The 23,331-nt window shown below is 40.1% G+C and overlaps 1 protein-coding gene across 1 annotated transcript; it reads right to left on the bottom strand.

Annotated features, from left to right (window-relative positions):
- Window positions 1–6,791: 6,791 nt before the first annotated feature.
- ptger2a (prostaglandin E receptor 2a (subtype EP2)) lies at window positions 6,792–23,237 on the bottom strand. Its single transcript, XM_031740769.2, has 3 exons — window positions 23,029–23,237; window positions 18,724–19,570; window positions 6,792–9,887 (listed from the first exon to the last, which is right to left on the bottom strand). The coding sequence occupies exons 2-3, from the start codon at window positions 19,567–19,569 to the stop codon at window positions 9,612–9,614; spliced, it is 1,122 nt and encodes a 373-aa protein (XP_031596629.1). The 5' UTR covers window position 19,570; window positions 23,029–23,237; the 3' UTR covers window positions 6,792–9,611.
- Window positions 23,238–23,331: the final 94 nt, after the last annotated feature.

The raw sequence follows: 23,331 nt of genomic DNA, 5'->3' as shown, positions 1-23,331 counted from the left end.
CACACACACACACACACATATATATATGTGTCATAAAGACAAGAAAGCTCCTTACCATGCATGGAGGATTTCACCCCAAGTCCAGCACCCTGAGGCTGTACGCTAAGCGGAAGGAAGGGGGCCGGGGACTGGTGAGTGTCAGCACCACAGTCCAGGATGAGACAACGAACATCCAAGAATACGTTGGGAAGATGGCCCCAACTGACCAAGTGCTCAGTGAATACCTCAGGCAGCAGAAACCCAAGAAAGAGGAGGGAGACGAGGAACCATCATGGAAGGACAGGCCCCTGCACGGTATGTACCACCGGCAGATAGAGGAGGTGGCTGATATCCAGAAATCCTACCAGTGGCTGGACAAAGCTGGACTGAAAGACAGCACGGAGGCACAAAGCTGGACTGAAAGACAGCACGGAGGCACTAATCATGGCAGCACAAGAACAAGCTCTGAGTACAAGATCCATAGAGGCTGGGGTCTATCACACCAGGCAAGACCCCAGGTGCAGGCTGTGTAAAGATGCCCCAGAGACAATCCAGCACATAACAGCAGGGTGCAAGATGCTAGCAGGCAAGGCATACATGGAACGCCATAACCAAGTGGCGGCATAGTGTACAGGAACATCTGTGCCGAGTATAACCTGGAAGTCCCGAGGTCAAATGGGAGATGCCCCAAGGGTGATGGAGAATGACCGGGCTAAGATCCTGTGGGACTTCCAGATACAGACGGACAAAATGGTGGTGGCTAACCAACCGGACATAGTGGTGGTAGACAAACAGAAGAAGACGGCCGTAGTGATCGATGTAGCGGTTCGAATGACAGCAATATCAGGAAGAAGGAACACGAGAAGCTGGAGAAATACCAAGGGCTCAGAGAAGAGCTCGAGAGGATGTGGAGGGTGAAGGTGACGGTGGTCCCTGTGGTAATTGCAGCACTAGGTGCGGTGACTCCCAAGCTAGGCGAGTGGCTCCAGCAGATCCGGGAACAACATCGGACATCTCTGTCCAGAAGAGCGCAGTCCTGGGAACAGGTAAGATACTGCGCATGGGACCCTCAAGCTCCCAGGCCTCTGGTAGAGGACCCGAGCTTGAAGGATAAACCACCCGCAGGGGCGTGCTGGGTGTTTTTATTATATATATATATATATATATATATATATATATATATATATATATATATATATATATATATATATATATATATATATATATATATATATATATATATATATAGATATATAGATATATAGATATATAATGATAATAATGGATTGCAAGTATATAGCACTTTTCTAGGCACTCAAAGCACTTTACAATTCCACTATTCATTCACTCTCACATTCACACACTGGTTCAGGCAAACCACAGCTGTAGCCACAGCTGCCCTGGGGCAGACTGACAGAAGCGAGGCTGCCATATCGCGCCATCGGCCCCTCTGGCCAACACCAGTAGGCGGTAGGGTAAAGTGTCTTGCCCAAGGACACAACGACCAGGACAGAGAGAGCTGGGGAATTTTTTACAGCAGTAACTTGGGAATACTTGAGACTTAAAGGTTCAAGACTTGAGAATTACTTGGGATTACTTAGAGGCTTGCTGCTACACAAGAGCACAACTAGGTAACTATAAAAATATTCTTACTTACCTCAGTTTCAATTCAAATTTCGTTATATAGTGCCAAGTCACAGCAACAGTCACTTCAAGGCGCTTTATATTGTAAGGTAAAGACACTATAAAACCCCGACAATCAGTAGATCTGCTAAGAGCAAACATGTTGCGACAGTGGGAAGAAAAAACTCCCTTTTAAGAAGAAGAAACCACTGGCAGAACCAGACTGAGAGAGGAGCAGCCATCTCCCATGACTGGTTGAGAGGGAGGAGAGGGAGGGAAAATGGTGCAAAGTGGTGTATAAACTCAAACTCAGAGAGTAAAACGAGGTGAGTGAAGGAATATTGCAATGTAACTACAAGAGGGTTCAGGGTCACCTGATCAAGCGTTAACTAAAAGTAGAGCTGTTTCCTGATCCCAAACTGAGAGGTGGTTCAACAGAGGAGAGGCCTGAAAGGTGAAGGCTCTGCCTCCCATTCTACCTTTAAATACCCCAAGAACACCCGTCTACCCCAAGTAAGCCTGCAGACTGAGAGCGAAGTCCTTTGTCGGGTTGGATATGGTACTGTGAGGTCTTTAAGAAGGGGCCTTGAAAATTGACACAACAACAATATTGTAATAATCTTAAGTGTTATCGTTAACTGCAGCAGCAGCTGAAAAGGTCAAAGATCAAGTCTATATCTCACTCTCACTTGCCTGGAACATGTTGACCTGGTGACCTGCTCAAAATTTTTTTAGCCTCTGAATCACTGACATCTTCACGTGATCATCTGATAACTGCAGAGAGAGTGTGAAAAAATAATGAAGCTTTATTAAAAAGGACTCAACTCACAGACGCCTAAGCTGCTGTCTTAGCCAAACAAAGGATCAGCCACAAATTTAAAATGTCTTGAAAAGTAAAGGAGAGGGTTCACCAAGTGAAAGGAAAATGCTTCTGTTGCCAGCAGAGCTACTCACTAGGAGCTTAAAATCAACACTAATCTCAGTTAACACTCCAGGAGAACATCTGGGAGAAGAATGGTCTCCCGTACCTGTCTGATAAAGGATTCTAGCTGCTCAAGAGTGCCGGGTCTTCTCTGTTGTTGTTTGCAAAGCCATACTCTAATAGTTGCAGTATGCAGTTTAGCATTGTCTTGCAGACATATGCATTTTAAAAAGAAGTCATCTGGATGGCAGCAGAATGCATTGACGGTCCCTTTCCAGGTGTGCAAGCTGCCAGGCATTAATGCACCCCTATACTATCAGGGATACAGGATCTTGAACTTAGCTCTGAAAACAAGCTGGATGGTCCCTCTCCTCTTCACTCTGGAGGACACGGTGTCCATGTTTTCCAAAAAAATTGACATTTGTCTGACAACAGAGCAGTTTTCCACTTCAGTTCACTTTGGGCAAGAGATAACCTTTAATCTGCATTTGAACTGTGTTCACAGACAGTGATGTCTTAAAGTGTTCCAGGACCCATGCAATGATTTCTACGATAGAATCATGTCTGCCTTAAATGCTGTGCAATAATCAAAGGCATCCAGTGGTGATATTTCTTGCACACAGAGATTTCCCCAGAAATTATGATTTTATATGCTGACGTCTTCAAATTTCTATGTTGAGCAAAAATTCTTCTGAAATTGTTTCATTATTTATAGATGCAGTTTTGGGGGGTTTTTTGTTTTGTTTTTGATGGATCTTTGCCTGTTTTAACTTCTCAGAGACTCCGCCTCTCTAAAATGCTCTTTTTATATCCAGTCATGTTACTGGCATGTTGCCAATTAGATGCAAAATGTTCCTCCAGCTGATTCTTCTTAGTACCACTTACTTTTCCAGCCTTTTGCTATTGCCAGAATTTTTTTTTATATATATATTAGTCAATAAGCGAGAACAAAAAGGGAAGTGAAAGGGATTGCTATGCTATTCTTCATAGATACTCATTCCTGGCAGAAATAAAGCTAAAAGCTCAGGCATGACTTTTTTTCATTAAGTTAACAACTTGTTTTTCCTCAGAACTAATGAGGTGTGAAATTTGCATATGAAAGCAATATTGTTGATTATTCATCAGCAACTTGAAATTAAGTGGGTAATTACACATGATGGGAATGCTGGTTGACTAATACCAATATTACTCATGAGGAAGTGGTTATCTAGAAAAAGTTGTGAGTTTTACACGAAGTTTACTGAAATCTAAAAGCAAATGTTCCTAAACGTCATCCGACCACAAAAGACACACTGTGAAAATGCAGAGTGGTGTATAACACAGTTCAGAATAATCCTTATTTATATTATATAGGCCTTGATGCAGCACCTCAACCACTTTTATCTCTTCTCCCTCTAGGGCCACCCCTGCTTGAATCCAGTTTTCTTTTGATTCACTGTTTCTCGTAAAGCGAATAAAGGTGGGTGGGGGATTGGGGCTTCTGTGACTTATATCTCATTTTAAGCCTATGATCTCTGTTGACATTATGCAGATTCAAGAATAGGGACAGTCTGAAACTAAGTGTGAAGTAACATTTGTTTTACAGGAATTACTTGTGGACACACTGACCTCATTACAGTGTTTGCAATTTTGGCCGTATTTAATATGAGCATAAACATGGGCTAGTAAAATAAAATCAAAGCTAATAAACACCACTTAAAGCTAATCATTTCCAAATAAACGGAGACAGGGCTGAAAATGAAAGATCAACTGCCAAGAATTTGCCCTGCATTTTGCTACGAGCTGCCAACCGGGAGACGCAAAATGATCTTACTTCACCTGTGACAAAATAAGAACCAGGCGAGAAATCTTGACAGTCTATTTTTGTCTTCGTGTTCACACCAAAACTGAATTGAAAGCACATGTCTACAGCCTGTTTGAAAATAAGTAGTTTTTCCCAAAACTTTAAACGGAAATTCTGGACCTCACCGTCTTTGAACCACAGGCCACACTGTTGTTGTTTTTGCCTGTACTTTCAACCAAACACAACTTTTCCCACACGTTCAGATGTGAAAGAGGTCAGACCTCAAAAATGTTGAGTTGTTGTCATTTCCTGGTAATTACTCATCTTGAGCTTCCTTTTAGCTTTTATCTGCTGCTGCTACTGCTTTTGTCTCCCTATTCCACTCCGACCCTCATATCGAGGTTTCTGATTTGTGAGTCATGTTGGCTGCCTCCTGTGCTTTAGTTTCCCTCAGCATGTGAGAAATCAGATCAGTCTTCTAGTCCTACTATCTGTGGATCAGTATCGTTTGTAATTCTATCCACCATCCTTCGGGTAAGCCCACAGCACGATGCCACTATCTGGAATTAGCAATCTATAAAACACAAACACAAAGTAAACACACATGGGAGCTCCTTCCTTCCTTCCTCTGACCTAATCGAAACACAACAAGAAGAGATTATCAAATTAACCAGACAGGGTTAATTAATCAGTTTTCAATTTTGCAGAATAAACTTAGTTAAGGCTAATGTGTTCCTGATGTCTGGTCTGCTGAATGGACGTTAGCCGTTTGTTGTTGGGACATTAACTAATAGAAGACATGGTGGAATACAGGTAATTATAGAGGGAAATGGCATTCCTATCAAATGGAATCAAATGATGTGAGCTTTCAGTGATGACAGTGTGGGTCTGACTCATGAATTAATTCATTATTGGTTGACGTTTGTAAGGAGGTGTAATCGATCGAGGACTTGGTTGTCACGTGTCTGACTGCTAATTAGTGTGTTTCTAGTAATTAAACCATGTCTTATGTACTATCATTAAATCAAGTTGGTATACACACTGATTGCTGATGTTTTAATGGAACATTATTATATATTGTGGTTCCAAATGTCCTAAAAATTAAAGTACTGTGTTAATGGCTTGGTTCCACTGTGTTGTCTACATTGACCACCATGGAAAAATGTATTCCCCCGGCAAACATGCTAGTGGTAGTATGATGGCCTTTGGCTGCTTTACTGCTTTTGGATAGCTGTTTTTACTTAATAAATTAAATCAACATTGAAAAATTGCAATTTGTTATTTATTTGGGTTAGCTCTGGCTAATATTAAAATTTGTTTAACAATCTGAAACATTTAAGTGTGATGAATATGCCCAAAAAGGAAAAAAGAGAAACCTGGATGGGGCAGATATTTTTTCTCAGCACTGTACCAATGTTTCCTGTTCTGACTTGTTCAAATATTATTCACATTTTCTGGTCAGTAGCACCTCTCATTTAGGACAAAGCTGCAGCAAATCAAGTACTCTTCTGCCAGTTTGAACAATTACCCAACTAAGAATAAATTAGCAACCCAGTATTACATGATGTTACATGATGGCAAAAAGGTTCTTATTTAAATAGTTGGGGCCTTGTTGTGTAAAGTTATTCACCCGTGTTTGCATAGGTTTTGGCCCAAAGCAGGAGCGATCTTTTTCCATTTGCATTCCACAATTCATTTGGGTGCACACTGAAATATTACCTTCAAAAGCAAACAATATTAGTTAAATGACCTTTGGAGTGTCTAAGAATAAATTTAAATGAATGATCACACATTTCAATATAATACACCGGTTTTTGTCTCAAATCTGAGGCAAAGGCTCAATATATGATTTGCAGAATTTTCCAAAATATGTTAAAGATTTTTGCACTTGTTCACAGGCTGTATTTAGTCTGCCTCAGTGGTTTCAACTTGGTTAAACACGTTTGAACAGGCCTCAGGGGTAGGGCAGCCCAATAAAATCACTGTGGCCCCTCAATTGAATTCTATTGATACACTGTAACTATGAGTTAGATTAAACCATATAATTTGATAATGAAAACTTGCAAACTCAATTTAGTAATTTACTTCACAGTTGTTTAGTACTTCTGCAGTAATCATGGGCCTGTGCATTTCAGACTTTGTCACTCTCAAACAAGGGCATTCATCTCTCCGCTTTGTCCTGATCGTCTTTTGCTTTACCAGGACAGATATTTTAGCACCTTTATAACTGTGACTACATTTCTCCATGAGTATACTGTGCATATATGGTTGTACGTTGCATCCAAAAGTAAGAGAGCTGATCATAAACAAAGCAGATGGTCTTGGTATGTAGTTTGAGCCGCCATATTCGACTCTGTTCTCTACATCTGGAACCCATCCACATACTGCATATAAAAAGTGTGTGTGTGTGTGTGTGTGTGTGTGTGTGTGTGTGTGTGTGTGTGTGTGTGTGTGGAAAAAAGTTACAAATCTGGTTGCTCAGAATACTTGGTAGATGAGATGTTTATTCACACAAGCCATAAAACACACACACAAGCTTGTGTGCTCAGTGCATTCAATTTCATGTACAGTACTTAATTACAGAAAAATCCAGGTAGGTAGCATTCAGGTTTGACATTACATTTGCTGTCTGTCACACAAGCTGGTACATATCACAGGCACACTGACGCAAAGACACACATACACACGCTCATTCTCAAAAACACAAGAGAACACAATGGGATTAGCACACAGAGAAAGAACACATTACCACTGACAGGAAGCAGCAATTCTCTGTCGTAAACACTGAACATATTAAGCCTGAGCTAAGAATCAACAACAGACCAGCAGAGGCAATAAACTTCAGATTTTAACAACACAACGGGCAATTCTCACACTGATACAGTCAAAGTTGACTTTATGCTCACTGAATCTCCTGGCCTTTACTACACATTTCTGTGAACATTTTCCCACTTTGTACTCATTACCAAACTATTTCAATTCCTAAACCCAGTCACGTCAGTGGGAGAGTTTCCCCTTTTTTGAGAGATAATGGCAGGAGAGCAGGCAGAAGTTTGCAGTAGCTTTATTTTATTCCCAGATAATCGGTCTGGATTTTATTTGGGTTCCTATAAAAGAAAGATATTGTGTAATTCAACCACATATAACTTTTTATCCCATAAAAAGTCTGCAAAAAACCCCAAAAACAAAGTGGAGAATACTACCCACTTTTTCCAGGAAAATCAGTAGTCATCTGATTTCAGCTTCTTTGTTAAAAGTGATATCACTGTTGTGTAATGGTGGGTGGCTGATCAGTAAAGCACGTGACCCGTGTAGGCTAACTGCAAAATGACTAATGCAGGGTACAATTTTTAAGGACCTGAAAGGAAACTTACATTGGAAACCTTTGCTTTACCAGCTGAATTTCTAAGAGGATCTTAGCTGTGAGCCCTAATTTAAAAAGATGTGTCGTTTTAACCCCCCCACCCCCACTCCCACCCCAATTTTGTATGAGCAAGTCAAGTTGCCATATTAGGCTCCTTGAGTTACAGTAAAGTTTTATTCAACAGTATTTCAGTCAGAACCACTATAGTCAAAAGTTATGGAAGGGGATTAGGGCTACAGGAAAAAGAGCGGGGACGTCTTTTTTTTTTATTTTTTATTATTATTATCTCTCAGAATTCTGACTTTTTTCTCAGAACTCTGGGGGGAAAAAAGACCTCCCCACTTTCCCCCCCCCACTGCCCTTATCCTCTTCTGTAAAAAGTTTTATGCATAAGTTAGAAAATGTGTGTCAACGTTAGATAGAAAGAACTTTGAGAAGCACAGAAAAACCGCTTGTGTGAATGAGTTTATGAAGTTTATAACATTTAAATGGACTGTTTTCTTTCTACCTGAACACTCAAAGCACCTTTCCATTTAAAGTTACAGTCGTTCCAGCCTATAAAAAAATAATTCAAAGACATAATTAAAAGCCCCAAACTATGAAATTCATGTCCAAGTGAACTTCTGAACACAACTGTTTATGGAAAGCTAGAACAAGACCTCAAATAGGACATAGCAAACACAAATAAAACAAAAATCACATCATCGGCTTAGAAGGTAGAGTTGGGTAGAGATAAGTTGCATACATAGCAACTTTAGCCAGACTAAAGCCCAATAAATGGTGTGGTGTGGTTCATATTTGCCAAACAGGTATGTAAAAGGGTATCATCTCAAACCAGCTGATGTAGATGTAGGGCTAAAGCTCAAGACTTCAGATATTTGTTGTGTAAATATTTATAATGAAAACTTTGAGACAGCATTTATAAATGGCCACTGCATATTCTTTGTGTTGTGCATAAAGATGCATTTGCACGTGTATTTAGTGAATTGCTGCCAATAACTGTTTGCCATTCCGGTGATAAATTATGAATGTAATCAGCCATTTCTTTACAAATCACGCAGCTGATATAATTTAATCTACAGTATCATTCAAGGCAGAAAAGGTAAGTTTATGCTATAATAGTTAACACATAGACCTACCTGGTCTGGAAAATTAACTTGATCACATTATTTTTAATTATTTTGTCATTAATAGGACCCACTTTAAAAAGTACCCGAAGTTCATAAAGTGCATCAAAAGCATTACAATAACAACCACATGTCATGAGATTATTGATCCGCGTTTCCTTAACAGTATAAGAAGCTTAAATCAAAATACAGCTGCATTTGCACATGAAAACCTTGTTGTTAATAACATGGTAGTGTATCCTGTATACTACACACTATACATAAAAAATAAATACTGTAGCTCTCTACCTTTTTTGGTTAAAAGATAGCTTAATCTAAGACTTTGTAGGCATCCTGCCCTTTGACTTTCCTAACATGAATCTGGCAGCCTAGTTTAAAGTACGAGGTTTAGACTCTCAGGGTTGATAAGGGAAGTATCATAATACCAGTGATCAATATTTGTAACGTACTTGCAGATTGTCTATGACATCACTGCCAAACTTTGGATATTTCCTTTCCCATCATCAGCCATTTTTCTTTAATTCATAAAGAATGCAAGTCATGAGGGAGACAAAAGCTCCGGAAAAGTCAGTGTGCATTTAGCTGAAACGCTAGAAGTGTATGGAAATGCCCAGTAATTGGCAAGAGACGGCCCCAAACTGATAAAGCTGCTTAGAAGTTCTTATCAGCTTGATGGCATGGACCATTACCCAAAAGAAACACTGCTGTCACCCAGCAAACCTCTGCAGCTTCGGTGCTCATGTAGGACAGCGCACAGTCTACTTTCATGTCCAGTAAACACAAATATCAATTGATGGCAAAGCACTGCTGCGGTCACATATTTTTTACTGAATCAATTTGCTCCGTGTACAGCGTTGGCCGAGACAGTTCTAGTTTGGTATTTTCTTTAGCCAGCGATGATTTAAATACAGATCCCCTCTGGGCTATCAGGGTGGACCGGCAGACAGAGGTCCAGCAAAAGTGCTGTACGCCGGGGGAGAGTAGGATGAAGACCCAGGGGTCAATGATGGAGTTGATGGAGATGAAGCGGAGAGCAATCAGGTCTGAGGGGTGATCATTCTCGCCATTGTAGTTGATGTACACTCGAATCTGAGGGAGGAAAGAGAAGGCAAGGAGTGAGGATAGAGAGATTATGAAGATTAGCATTCCAAGGTACAATCTCAAAGCGAACATCATGGGCAACTGTTACACAGAAAGGCACACCACAGCTAGCATCCTGGTTCCAAATCAAACATTAAGCCTTTAATAGTAAATCATCAGATACAGACAGTTTGATATACGGGGCTGAATTTGACCTAATTTTAATTTAATGCTGCCTGCATGTGGAAGGAGTATGGAATCATCTTGACAGTGAACGGTGCAAAAGCCAGCCAACATCCAAAGAAGAAATTACAAGAAAGCCAATGTTGTAGAATAAAAGTGGTAAAAAAATACTACAAATGTTAAGGTTTCGTGGAATTGTTTTTGCATTATTGCTCTAGCTAGCAAAATCACATCTGCTTATACTAGCCCATTTATTTATTTATCTATGCAGAATCTGTGGCTCTAACATATATTGATTATTGAGGAAATACTGTTGGGACATCTAAGAAACTGGAGACTTTTTCTTTGTTTCTCTTCCAGCAAGATTAGCATGATAGTAATCAATCCAACGGCGAAAATGTTGCTGGCGAGTGGACTAGTGCTGTAAATTTTTAAAAAAGTGGAGAAATGGTCTCCACTTACACAAGAGGTTGAGGATAGAAGCCCAGATCTAAACTAGATTACATAATAACCAATGATAATTTGGGCTCAGTTTATCTTACAACCTGATCCCATTATGCATATTTCTAATTGTTTTGGTTTTAGTCTGCATAACTAATTTCTCAAAAACAAATAGCACTACAATTTATCCCTAGTAATGCGCACACAAGATATTTTTAGTAACTAATGTTCTACATCAGAAAGAATATTTGAATTTCTTGCAACTCCCAAATATGGGCTCTCATGCTTACAGCCATTCACTCAGTTTACAGACAAAAATAACAATAAAATGAAAGTATGCTTACACATTTCACCTCGCCTCTGTCAGTGCGCCCCAGGGCAGCTGTGGCTACAATGTAGCTTGCCATCGTCAGTGTGTGAATGTGTGCGTGAATGGGTGAATGACTGAATGTAGTGTAAAGCGCTTTGGGGTCCTTAGGGACTGTGTAAAGCGCTATACAAATGCAGGCCATTTATCAGGCCATTTACATATTTCAGTTTTTTAGCTCATCCTACCAATAAGTCAAGAAATCTCCACCATTTTCAAAGCACATAGATACTTCGGGCCAAAGAACTCTGGAAAGTGCGGCGTGTGAAGAACATTGAAGATATTTGCCGTTTGGATAAACAGACCAAATATTAAAAATGAAACTCCGTACTTTCTAACCTAAAAAACAAACTAAAATCACACTCTAAGACACTCTTGTGGTAGTTCATGATGTACTCTTGTGTCCCCCCATGTTTTAGGACATAAATTTTCCATTTTTTTTTTATGTTCCAGGATATAAAGTTCCCTCCTTTAACTTTGTTTGCATGAAAAAGATTTCTCAGGCCAATCGCATATCTACTGATATAGTTAACTACTTGGTTAGGGTTAGGTAATAATAAGCAGTTTGGTTAGCTGTACATGGTCTGGATAAAAATCCTCTCTAAAGAGTCTCAAACATATGATCTGCAGGTAGGAAACATGCTTCCAACTGAAGCACCTTTTAAACTCGACTGAGTTCAAATTCAGATCTTTTCCGTTTTTGTAAGCTCACCATATGATTTTCATCTGCCTCGGTCTACAACCTCCAACCTTGTTCAAAAGACAAAAATCAAAGAAAGGAAGCAGAAAAATTGACTTTCCAAGTCTCTAACCTACACAGCCATTGCTATGATGTCTTTTATAAATCTTTTATAAATAATTGATGTATTATAACGTACTTGAGCTTTTAAATACAGCTGCTTTCATTAGCACCCCTTAGGCCAAGAATGAGCATCAAATTACACTGATTAGTTCCTCCTTTGCAGCTGAAATGTCAGTGAAATCAGCCACTGCCTTTATTGGCAGGAAGAAGCAGTAAAATCCCTCGGCGCATAGCCACAAGGTTGAGAACCAGCATGTTAATACAATCCATGGAAGCTGTGACTAGTCTGCAGGTTTAGAAATGACTGCTACTCTCTCTCGGGGATCGAGGGGAACAATATACAGTTAAAAGGATCAAATAACAAGGGACAATAACCTCACAATACTTTACATGCTCGCTGTATTCCCTAACAGTGCTGCTCTTATTCACTTCCTGTCCTCCACCCACCCTTTTTCTGAAATTCTTTTTTTATTGCTATCTGCAAGTTTTTCTTTAGCACTTTCTCTTTTGCTTTCCACTCTACATTTGTGTTGTCACCTATGAGAGCATTCAATTTATCATCTGGGAATAAAGAGTCATTTCCATGAAAAGGTGTAAGAAAAATCTGCATGCATTTCAAAAATACAAATGATGAAGGAACAATGTGAACAACCTTGGAATAAAACACAAAATGTGCCTTTTGCGTGTTCTGTTCTTTAATTGCAAACCCCAGTGCCATTTTAAACAAAGCCAGATGGGATCATTACTCTGATTAGTGACAGTCCTCACCATGTGTGAGAAATAAGAATGCGAGGAGACAGAAATCAGACTTTCACCTTTCACCAGAGTCCACGTTTCTCTCAAAGCACCAACAGGAAGTATATTAATGAAAGCGTAGATGTGAGTCTTTGAGGGTACTGATCAGAGAACTAATGTCATCTGTTTTAGTTTCATTTCGAAGAGCAAAATGTTACACTGCCACAGTGTATGCTGAGCAGATACTGAGTCACAGGTGATGACATTATTAATTTTGCCCTCATGTTATCGTGTTACTGGCTAGCGTTTTCAAATTTTAATGCAATCACAGATAACCACATCATCTGTCCACGATTTCATATCCGCAGAAAAATGTAATATGATCTTGCCATGTGGCTGTGTGTATTTGATATCCTGACTGTGGTCTCACATTGCAATCTGGACACCCAAGAGCAGGGGTGCCCAATCCTAGTCCTCGAGAGCTACCGTCCAGCAGCTTTTAGATTCATCCTTGTTCCAACACACCTGAATCAAATGAATGTCTTGTTATCAGGCCTTTGCCAAACTTGATGGCATGCTGAAGAGGTCATCAAACCATTTGATTCAGCTGTGTTGGAGTAGGGATGCATCTAAAAGCTGCAGGACAGTAGCTCTCGAGGACTAGGATTGGGCACCCCTGCCCAAGAGTATATAGAGTATATCATTGTGTCCTTGGGAATCTCACAACCATTTTGCAAACATGAAAAACCTTAAATATTTATTCAAGCCCCACCTTCTTGAGCTACAGTCATTATTAGAGAACTGCTCAGTGATGACAGTCACAACATCAGATCTTATCAGTGAAAAGGGTAGCAGTTTTATCACTTTAAAATAAACTGGGCTTGAATGCTAACGTATGACTCTACTTTGAAGGCAAACCTTCTCCATTTTCAATGTGTGCTGCACTATCATTCGGCTAGTATTTGCAGACAAACATGAAAAACTACAGGCAACTATGGCAATCTGCTAGGAACCAAAGCAATGACTAGGAAGCTTTTGGTGCAACTACTTCTTTGCAACCAACTTCACCCAAGCGACCGCCAGAAACTTCTAGAAACCATTGTCAACCAGTCAGAAGCACATTTTTACATAGCAACCATTGGCTGTATCACATCCTATATGGTGGGCAACTCTTGTGCAATATGCATGTGATGTCATTTAAGAGGTAAAATACATCCTCCTATGTCCATACAATATTACAAGAAAGAGAATTGTACTTGATGCTAGACGTACTTTTAAAATAAGGGACTATTTCGCTCTCTTGTGTGCCTCTAGACTGATATATGGAAAAAGGTTTTCTACATCTTCCTGTGGGTTAATGTGACCATTCTCTAGAAATATGAGGATAGGAGAGGACAGGAGACATGACTGTGACAGCCACAAGTAAGTGATTTATGTTATTCATTAAAAGAATAATATGTCTGAAACTAATGTTATGAAGACTTCAGTGAGCGGTGGTAAAAAGTCTGATGACTCAGTCGCTTAATAGCTGAACATGACTGACATGAAGATGCAGTCTGTCCAACAGAATCACCAACTTTTTTTCTATTTAAAAAAAAAAAAAAATACAGAATTAGTTTGCATCTAAATGAAGACATCAGGTCACCATAATCATACACCCTAACTAATCAGTTTTGCATGGTAAAATTAGCAGTTTTGTCAGTGTAGTCTGGTGGAGTTCAAGAGTTTGACTTCTTGTTAAGAAGCGCCATCTGAAACCAGGAAAAGCACTGAAAATGTTCAACATATAACATACATTTAAACTGATATCAACACATGTAAGTTTACTTTCTTGCTAGAAGGCAATACTCCATCGTTGATGGTGTTAAAAACTGACTACTATGGGTAACACGTAATTAAAGCGGATTATCCCCAACTAAGTGAAAACAATTTACTCAGAGAATATGATAAAAATCTTAAAATGGTTATATGGACTGAAAAAAGGCAACCCAGTTCTAGAGATATACATCATCAAATACATATTTTATTTTATCTCTCTCCAGTAAAAATAAAACCACAAAAATTTGACTCTTCATTTATTTGGAAGTGAGCAAACTTACAAATTTAGCAGGGGAACAAATAATTATTTCCCCCACTGCGTTCTACTGTAGCCCAAGTAGATTTCCTTCCTCCCTCATGTCCCCGTTTACCCTCGCTGTACCAAAAGTCATCCATTTCACTGAGTTGCCTGTTGAGGCCGTGAAGAAAACTGATCTCAGTGTCTTGTACCTGCCTACAGAATTCTACATCTGGCTGCAGTTGTCTGATAGTAATACTCATTAACACAATTAGAAGCTGTCAAAATGTTCAGTTTTACGGCTTCCTGTGATGATTATGCTCCTCATTAGTGTTAGAGACATTATTAATAAGTCCTGTGTATGAATAGCTTATGTTACAAAAGCACTACAAATTTTAAGTGAGTGGATGTGTGACAATTTGAGGGATTTACATAATGATCAAACAATAACTGTTAAATGAATAATACTCCTTGAGGAACACTCTCTGAAAGGCTCTGCTTGTAAGAACACGGTTCATAAAGTGGCTTCTGCCTTGGCGTCATCTGGGTCTCCAGTATGAAGAGCTGGACAGCACCAGGGGCCCGACATGGTTCACGCCTACTGGCTGAAGAAGCTGACTGCACTCCACGAGCGTCTGGCAGCACAAATGAACCAGCTGCTAGTTAACGAGAGACACCCGGAATGGCTAACCGACGGTCGGACGGTCCTGATCCCCAAGGACCCCAAGAAGGGACCGGTCCCATCCAACTACCGACCAATAACCTGCCTCAGTACTACATGGAAGCTCCTGTCAGGCATCATATCGGCTAAGATGAACAGGCACATGGGTCAATACATGAGCGGGGCACAGAAAGGGATTGGCGCAAAACACCAGCTACTGGTAGACAGAACGGTCAGCCGAGACTGCAAGACCAGACTGACCAACCTGTGCAGGAGCTTCCATGTAGTACTGAGGCAGGTTATTGGTCGGTAGTTGGATGGGACCGGTCCCTTCTTGGGGTCCTTGGGGATCAGGACCGTCCGACCGTCGGTTAGCCATTCCGGGTGTCTCTCGTTAACTAGCAGCTGGTTCATTTGTGCTGCCAGACGCTCGTGGAGTGCAGTCAGCTTCTTCAGCCAGTAGGCGTGAACCATGCCGGGCCCTGGTGCTGTCCAGCTCTTCATACTGGAGACCCTTTCTTGCTCTTGGGTTACTTGCGTAGTAGCATTCCAACAACGCCCTGTTTTCGTCTCTTGCCCACCGATGCCTTCTTGTTCCAGTAGCCCACTTGTCATCAGGGTGCCCTGGTTATAAATAAACCTTAGACTCAAACGTTAGAACAGGCTTTTCTCCGCAGCACGCTGTGTAATAAATACTCACAAAGAAAACGGCGGCCGTTACAACTTATGTCTAAAAAAGCATCTTTTAAAGCATCGGTTAAAACACTCGACTCCAGGTACACAACACCCAGCTGGAAACACTTCACGCAAGTCGAGCTGCCCAAGATTCACAGAATTTACAGAAAATGTTAAATTTTTGTGATTTATATCGTTATTGGGATGATAGATGTCTTATATCGGGATATGAGATTTTGGTCATATCGCACAGCCCTAGTTCAGGGTGTTTGCTGCCTCTTGTCCTATGTCAGGTGGGATGGGCTCCAGCCCTCAGCGACGCTGAAATATTTGATGGATGAATAGATGTCAATACATTTTGCAGCCCTAAAAATACTAAAACCTTAAAAAAAAAAAAAAAAAAAAAAAGGTTCCCTCTGCCTCCTAGTAGATATACACCTATGGTATCAATTTCAAAATCCTTGCCGATTCCCTTCTTGAGTTATCACATTCACTAAATTTTAAGGAAACTTGACCTCTAAAGACTTTTAGTGGGTGGGTGGGGGGTTACAACAATCATTCCAGTCCATTATTTTTACATCTAACATCATGGTAAATGATTACTACCATCCCTTGAGCAATCATCACAGATGTTGTTGTATTTATGATGTTGTTACAAGTGAAATTTCTAATTGCACTTGGAAAGCCAGATACCCCTGATCTTCTCATTACAGCCTGAATGCAAATTGCTTTCTGATGACATTACTGATAAAATCTTAAAGGTTGCTTCCAGTTGCCAAGCATACTGCAAGTGAAGCCTGCTGTTTGGAATGATAACTTGACCTTAAAACATAACTTCTATTTGATGGGGGGGTCGGGTGGGGTTGAACTGTAGTCTTGGACATTTGATTATCTACTCACTGTTTAAATAAAACTTGAGTATAATAATAATGACAATGTGTATGTGCTAGTCCCCGCAGGGAAATTATTCCTCTGGATTTAACCCATTCACCCAGTGAAGCAGTGGGCAGCCACCAGTGAAGGGACAGTACCTTGCACAGGAGTACCTCAGGGTAGCTGTTCAGTGGATTCGAACCCCCAAAGAAGAAGAAATCATTAGGAAAAATATAATTTGGCATCATAGTTACCTTAATAAATATCTTCGATTTTTTTTTTTTCATTTAATAAATTCGTAATTCAGAGTTGTGGCAGTGCAGAAGCCTGGCCCAGCTGCAATAAAGCCCTTTCACATAGGAAGTGGGATGTGCTGTGCTGCGCTCTGAAACCCAGTCTTTTCTATGGCTTGTGCCATGCAGTTTCCTGTTGTGTTGAGCAAAGCATAGCGCAAGTTTGCCGGGCAGGGAGCACTTGTGGAGGTGTGGCAAAACAAATTTCTGGCTGATCATTCAACATAGCCGTTAGTGCAGCGCATGCTGCTTCCCATATAAAGGGCAAAGACGTAATACACCCTGAAAAACTCGCCAGTCTATTTTATTCATGCATCCATCCATTCATTCTCTTCTGCTTATCCTTATTGGGGATAACTTTTCAGACACAATTTCTCTGCTGTAGCTGCTTAGTGGCAAAGTGCCTAAAGATACCATTTAAGTTTTCCGATATGAAGACGAAACACTGGTTTATCCCTTGGGGTAGGTAGTTTTGTATGCTTGAATGATTCATAGGCCAGTGTTAAGTGGCTTAACAAAAAGAAATCAAAAACAAAACAAGACAAGACAAAAAAAAAAAAAAAAAAAAAAAAAAAAGGTAAAAAAGAAAAGATGTGAATATTTTAGCAAGCCCCTGTACACAAACTGAAGGGCATCATCTTTGGCTTGAAAATAGGCAGCAGCTTCACAAAGGCACTACAGAAATTTCTGTCTACACATCAAAGCATCAAAGCAACTGATAATCTACTGCAATGTTTATGAGTTTTGCATTTCCACCACATGTCTACAGAGAAACAGTGACATTTGCATATGTTTCAGACTTCACACAATAAACAGTATCGGCTCTGGGTGACATTTTGACACACTTCTGATAAGATAGCAGTTTTTCAGCAACCAGGCTAAAAAAAACCAAACCAGTTTCATCTTTCAATCAGTACTCGAGATCAGATAAGCTGAAAAAGAGATGCATTTACATGAGTCACATATCAGTCAAACCGCTAAGCCAGTACTTCACTTTCCTTTTGTAAATACCTAAACATTGTCTCTAATTTTGTATAAGTGGAACAGGGTTTGTGTTTTAAGAGGTCTGAAGTAGTGGTAGTGTAGTACTAAGGTAGTGTGACACAGTGTGAACCTAATAACAAGTACTCTAACCAAAATATCACTATCACCAAAGTGTATAAAGGATATAAAGTGTCCAAAAAGACTAACCTGTAAGCCTGCATAACTAACAATGTAGCACAAAAACTGCAGTTACCTAATCAGGCCGGTCACAAATAGTAGACAAGGGATGTTAAACATGTGGTCTGGCTGGCAGAACCAGACAGCTAGGAGTCAATTCAGTGAAGGGTCTTGCAATTGTGAAAATTGTAGGCAGTGAAGAAAAAAAATTTTTTTATTTATTTATTTATTTTGTCTATGGAAGGAGGCGTTAACCCTTCCTATTGGTCCCCACTCCCTGCTGTGATTAAGCGGGAGGAGGGACATATTTAGGGATGTTCAGGAGTTCAGGACCCCAGAGCCCATCTGACCCCACGGCAGAGAAAAAAACTACACCCACCCTAACATTCAGTCAACTCCCAGACTACATAAGACAATAAACAACAAGGTTAAGTCCACCCTCCACCTCTGGTAGATTCACCCACCTGCAGAGTGGTCTCCTCAAAAGAAGAGACAAAAAACTCTGAATTGGCCATGAATGGCTCCTACGGATTCAGTTCAGCCCAAACAAACTGATGAACAAAGGTCATTTGCAGAACAAGACTCCATTGTCACTTACCACTAGTGGCAGTGTACAGATGATAAAGATAATGGTCATGACGACCATCAGGATCAGGTGCTCCACCTCCTCTGACATGGACAGAAGCTTGCGCTCACTGTTGGATCTCATTTTGGACATCACTGAGCCATTTCTCCTCCGGCGCTGGTACATCCTATACAGCTGGTACACCACAAAGGCATTACACGATACAGTGGCCACCACAAGCACCAGCATAATAGTGGCATACAGAATGGCATAGGCTTTGTTCCGTGGTTTCACTGCATTCATGTCAATGAAGCACCATGTGCCTGGGCAGTATTGTACATATTTCCCAAATCCAGCAAAAGGGAGGAGACAGAATATTATGCACAACAAAAACACCAGCAATACTGTGATGTATGCACACTTCTTGGTGACATGCTGGCTGTACAGGTAGGGGTACCCAATGGCAAAGCATCTTTCTAGTGCTGTAGTGAAGAGGAGCAACGTGGTAGCCAGGCTGAAGAAGGTCATAGTGGCACCAAAGTACGAACACAAGCTGCAAGTTTTAGGCCTCATACCAACCAGGGTTAAGTTGCGCGAGTATGAAAGCTGCACTAACGGGCTGAGAAAACAGGTTCCAGTCAAGTCTGTAACCACCAATGATGTGATGAGGATGTGGAACAAGCTGCGCTGCCACGTGCCTCCACTCCTTACGTTCCTGCGTCGCCGTATTTCCAAGATCACCAGGGCAGCTACATTTCCAAAGATGCCTATAGCAAACATGAAGGCACTGATCAGGGGGTTCGCAGGAGGGTTAATGTGGTGCTTGAAGTGGCATGTATCGTTGTCTACATCCATCCTTGAGCAGTTGCTTTCACCCATCCTGTTAAACCAAAAAGAGGAAAAGAGATCTGTGAGACTTAGTCTTGACAACAAAAATTTTTTTCACTATTATTAACTTGATCAAAATGATTGGTGAAAAATGTCTTGACAAAATACAACTCAATTGATAAAAGTACTTTTAACAGAGTTCTAAATAACACTAGCAAAATTTTAAATGGGAATTATTATCACACTATCAGTATGTATTATTTACTTTTAGAAAAACGGAAAGAACCAGACTCCACAATGCCTTTCTTTCACTGTACCACCGTGGCCCTCATCAGGATGACTGATCTAACACACACATCCACACATGTGCAATACTACTAATGTGCAATAATCCTTTCTGGCATCGTTGTATTTTTACTCAGTTGTATATAGCATTTGTATTCTATTTTTATCTTATTGTATATTTTATTCTATTTTATTCTGCTGTATATAGTATTTTATTTTATTCTATTCTGTACAGTTGTGTACTGTATTTATTCTTATCTTATTTTATTCTAATTTTTCCTTCACAACTTTTGCACTGTCCACTTCCTGCTGTGACCAAACAAATTTCCCACGTGTGGGACTAATAAAGGTTATCTTATCTTATCTTATCTTAAGTACAAAGAACCAACCATGTTTAGTATGAGCCAATACCACTGTGAGAGTATATACAGTCTGGTCCAATAAAATAAAATATAATAAATTACCACCTGGACTTATATATTTTATGATATTCAAGGAAACTGCTGAAACTGCTAAGAAGTATAAACATTGCAACAAATTATTAAGGCCTAGAAAGATGGTGCTCAACCATAAGCTTTGAGTAACAAATTTGGTTAGATTAAAATAACTAAATAAAGAAACATTGTTGTATGTAACATGTTACAAAGTTACAAAGTAACGTGTTTACAAAGTAACGCTTGACTGTAATCATATTAGAGTTTTCTGTAATGCAGTAAAGTAAATTACTGTACCAACTGCATTATAAGGCTAACACAACTTCAGCTCTTTGCAAGCACCTGCACAGGCAGCATGCAAACACAAATCTAGCCAAGAACCCAGAGTGATGATAAAGCCGAGTCCATGGTGACTCCAGCACAGTAACCAGGCCCTGAATTTCCACAGTGATGGGCCATCAGCCTGCAGCCTCCATTTCTACCTGTTCGTGTTTCTAAAATAGAATTACTGTGGCGATTCTACTTTAATGTTTAGGCTGGTTTTCATCTTTGTTTGGCTTTGTGTTTATAAGTAAAATGTAATTGTGTTTTACAGAGTAACGAGAAAGTAATATGCCAAGAAGACAAATTACTTTCTCTGGCATGTAATTACATTCCATAGTGCATTCTTTTAAGTTGAATAAAGAGAAATGTGTAATGCAATTGTAATACATTGCAAGAAAAGCACTTTCATACACATATAATGTAAAGAACTCAAGAGATTGGGTCTGAAGAGCTATGTAGCCCTAAAAAGACCACTTATCAGTGAAGCTAACTAGAAGAAAGAATTTGATAGGGAGTGTAAAGATTGGTCTCTACACCAGTAGAAAAAAGTCACATGGTCTAATGAGCCCAGTTTTACCCTGTTCCAGAGTAATCGGAACATCAGGGTAAGAAATGAGGCTTATCATGAGCCCATCATGCATAGTGCTTATTTTACAAACCAGTGGAGGCAGTGTTATGATCTGAGGTTGATTACCTAAATATGCTTAATGATTTTTCCATTAATTCATTTCTTTCTTCCCTGATTGTGCGGCTATATGCCGAAAGCTACATACTATCCTTTTAAATTGTGAAAGAGTAGCTTGGGGAGCACAAGACATCATTTTCACATACTGTCGCCACCACTGACTCCAGACCCTCACACCACTCAGAATCTTTGGGATGCCCATGTGTGTCCATGTGACATCATAAAAGCTAAAGTCAGGTCAATGATATAATAGAGTGTATGACGTTATTTGCCTGGACAGTGTACACATGACAAATAAAATGAAAGAGCATGATAGATTCCCCTCAAGAGAAAAACAAACACGCCACATAACTCAACTACGCCCAGTCATCTTTCATGTTTGCAGTTGCTCATGTGTTTTGTGGGTGAAGCTGAACTGCTGGCAGTTGAAGACAAACTCAAGTCTATGCAAAGAAAAAACTAGAGGCCTACAAATCTCTTATCCAGGACTTTTAATACAAAGATTTGTTGATTTATGTGTGTAATGTAAATGATAAAATACTAGCTTTAACAACGGAGCAATATCATAAAATGTACTGAACTAACAGAATTAATGCATGCAGCTCCAGCAGGTGCCTCAAACTCTGTGTCACAGTTGTGGCTTAATAAGACAAGAAAAAAGAAATCATGTGTGTACTAAACCACTCGACTACTCCATTTAAACAGCTGATTTTAATGTTCACTTTGACATGATGAGGGAACATGAACCTCTATAGCTAATTTGCTTGTCAACACATGATCTTCACTGCAAAGCAAATTGAATTCTGACTCAGCTTTAGGGAATGCTCTATGAGCGCTAAGTTCCAGCAGATTCAAAATGACTTTCATTTGTTTAACTTCCGCTCACTGGTCCAAGAAAATCCAGTGTTGGCTGCCAAGAATGTTTACTGGTGTCATTTAAATTCACACCATTTTGACTGAAGCCAATAACGCTGATAACACATGGCGCACACTTGATGTTTGAGGGCCTTTGTCTGACCTCACTGACCGCACACATGCTGTGCACAAAGGAAGATCCCCCCCCCATCATTTCTCCTTTTTTACATTTGCAAAAATTCCACTAGTATATCTTTTGGAATTGTGAAACCCAAAGTTCTTCCTCTTTTTCCTCAGCAGTTAAGAGATATTAGCTGACAGGCAGAAAAATCAGAAAATGTATCTCAAGCCTTCACACAGTCACTTTTACAACAGCTGTGCTGATTTTTTTAAGTCTACGTCTGCATACTAATATTGCACATTTGCGCCGTTTGCATGACTTTCTGTGGGTGTGAATGCCTTCACTTCCACTGGATGTGTAACAGGCTCACTTGCTGTGACTGATTACGCCTGCTGTTACTTTGGGCTTCAGATGCTCCTGAACTGTTTAAACAGCTACAAAAACAACGTCGGGAGTCTGAAGGATGTGTCCAAGTTTTGGTTCTTGGATGAAGTTCTTTGCAGATTTTTCATGAAGTCAGTTTTTGACAGCTATTTTAAAATGTTGCGAAAATTCTGGAAAACTGTGACTTTATTAATTAACACGCTTTTGTGAAAACAAACACGCCAGCTTCCGTTTAATTTAATATCGATGACTTCTTGTAAACAAGTCACGGCGGACTGCTGTCTGGTTTCAAAGTAGATATTTAATTGGTAAAAATGATGTTTGAAGCATGTGACGAAGGCTTTCAGTTACATCATTCACACTCAAGAAAACAATGCGACTGTCCCTCACAGAAGACACATCCAAAAAAATTAAGTTCTCACCTGCTTTTTGACTTTTCTTCACTAGTGTAGAAGTTTGTCGTTTATCAATGTCCCAGTCGAGTCGCAATGCAGGCAAAAACACAACAAAATACCCACCGTATATTCCCGTTTCTTTCACTTACGGCGCCGCTCTGGATTCAAGGTAAACTGGTGCGAGGGCGAGGCGCGCGCTGCTGTGAGAGTCAGGCATGAATGGACCCGGGTAAAGGGAATAGTGCGGTGACGTCACACCCAATAGGTCCACCCACCCAGCGTGTGCGTGCCCGTGCAAGCCTTACCTTCAAAATACTGTTAAATAGCGCT

Source organism: Oreochromis aureus, linkage group 23 (assembly GCF_013358895.1).
Source record: "Oreochromis aureus strain Israel breed Guangdong linkage group 23, ZZ_aureus, whole genome shotgun sequence".
NCBI lineage: Eukaryota > Metazoa > Chordata > Actinopteri > Cichliformes > Cichlidae > Oreochromis > Oreochromis aureus.
This window is presented reverse-complemented; position numbering and strand designations above follow the sequence as displayed.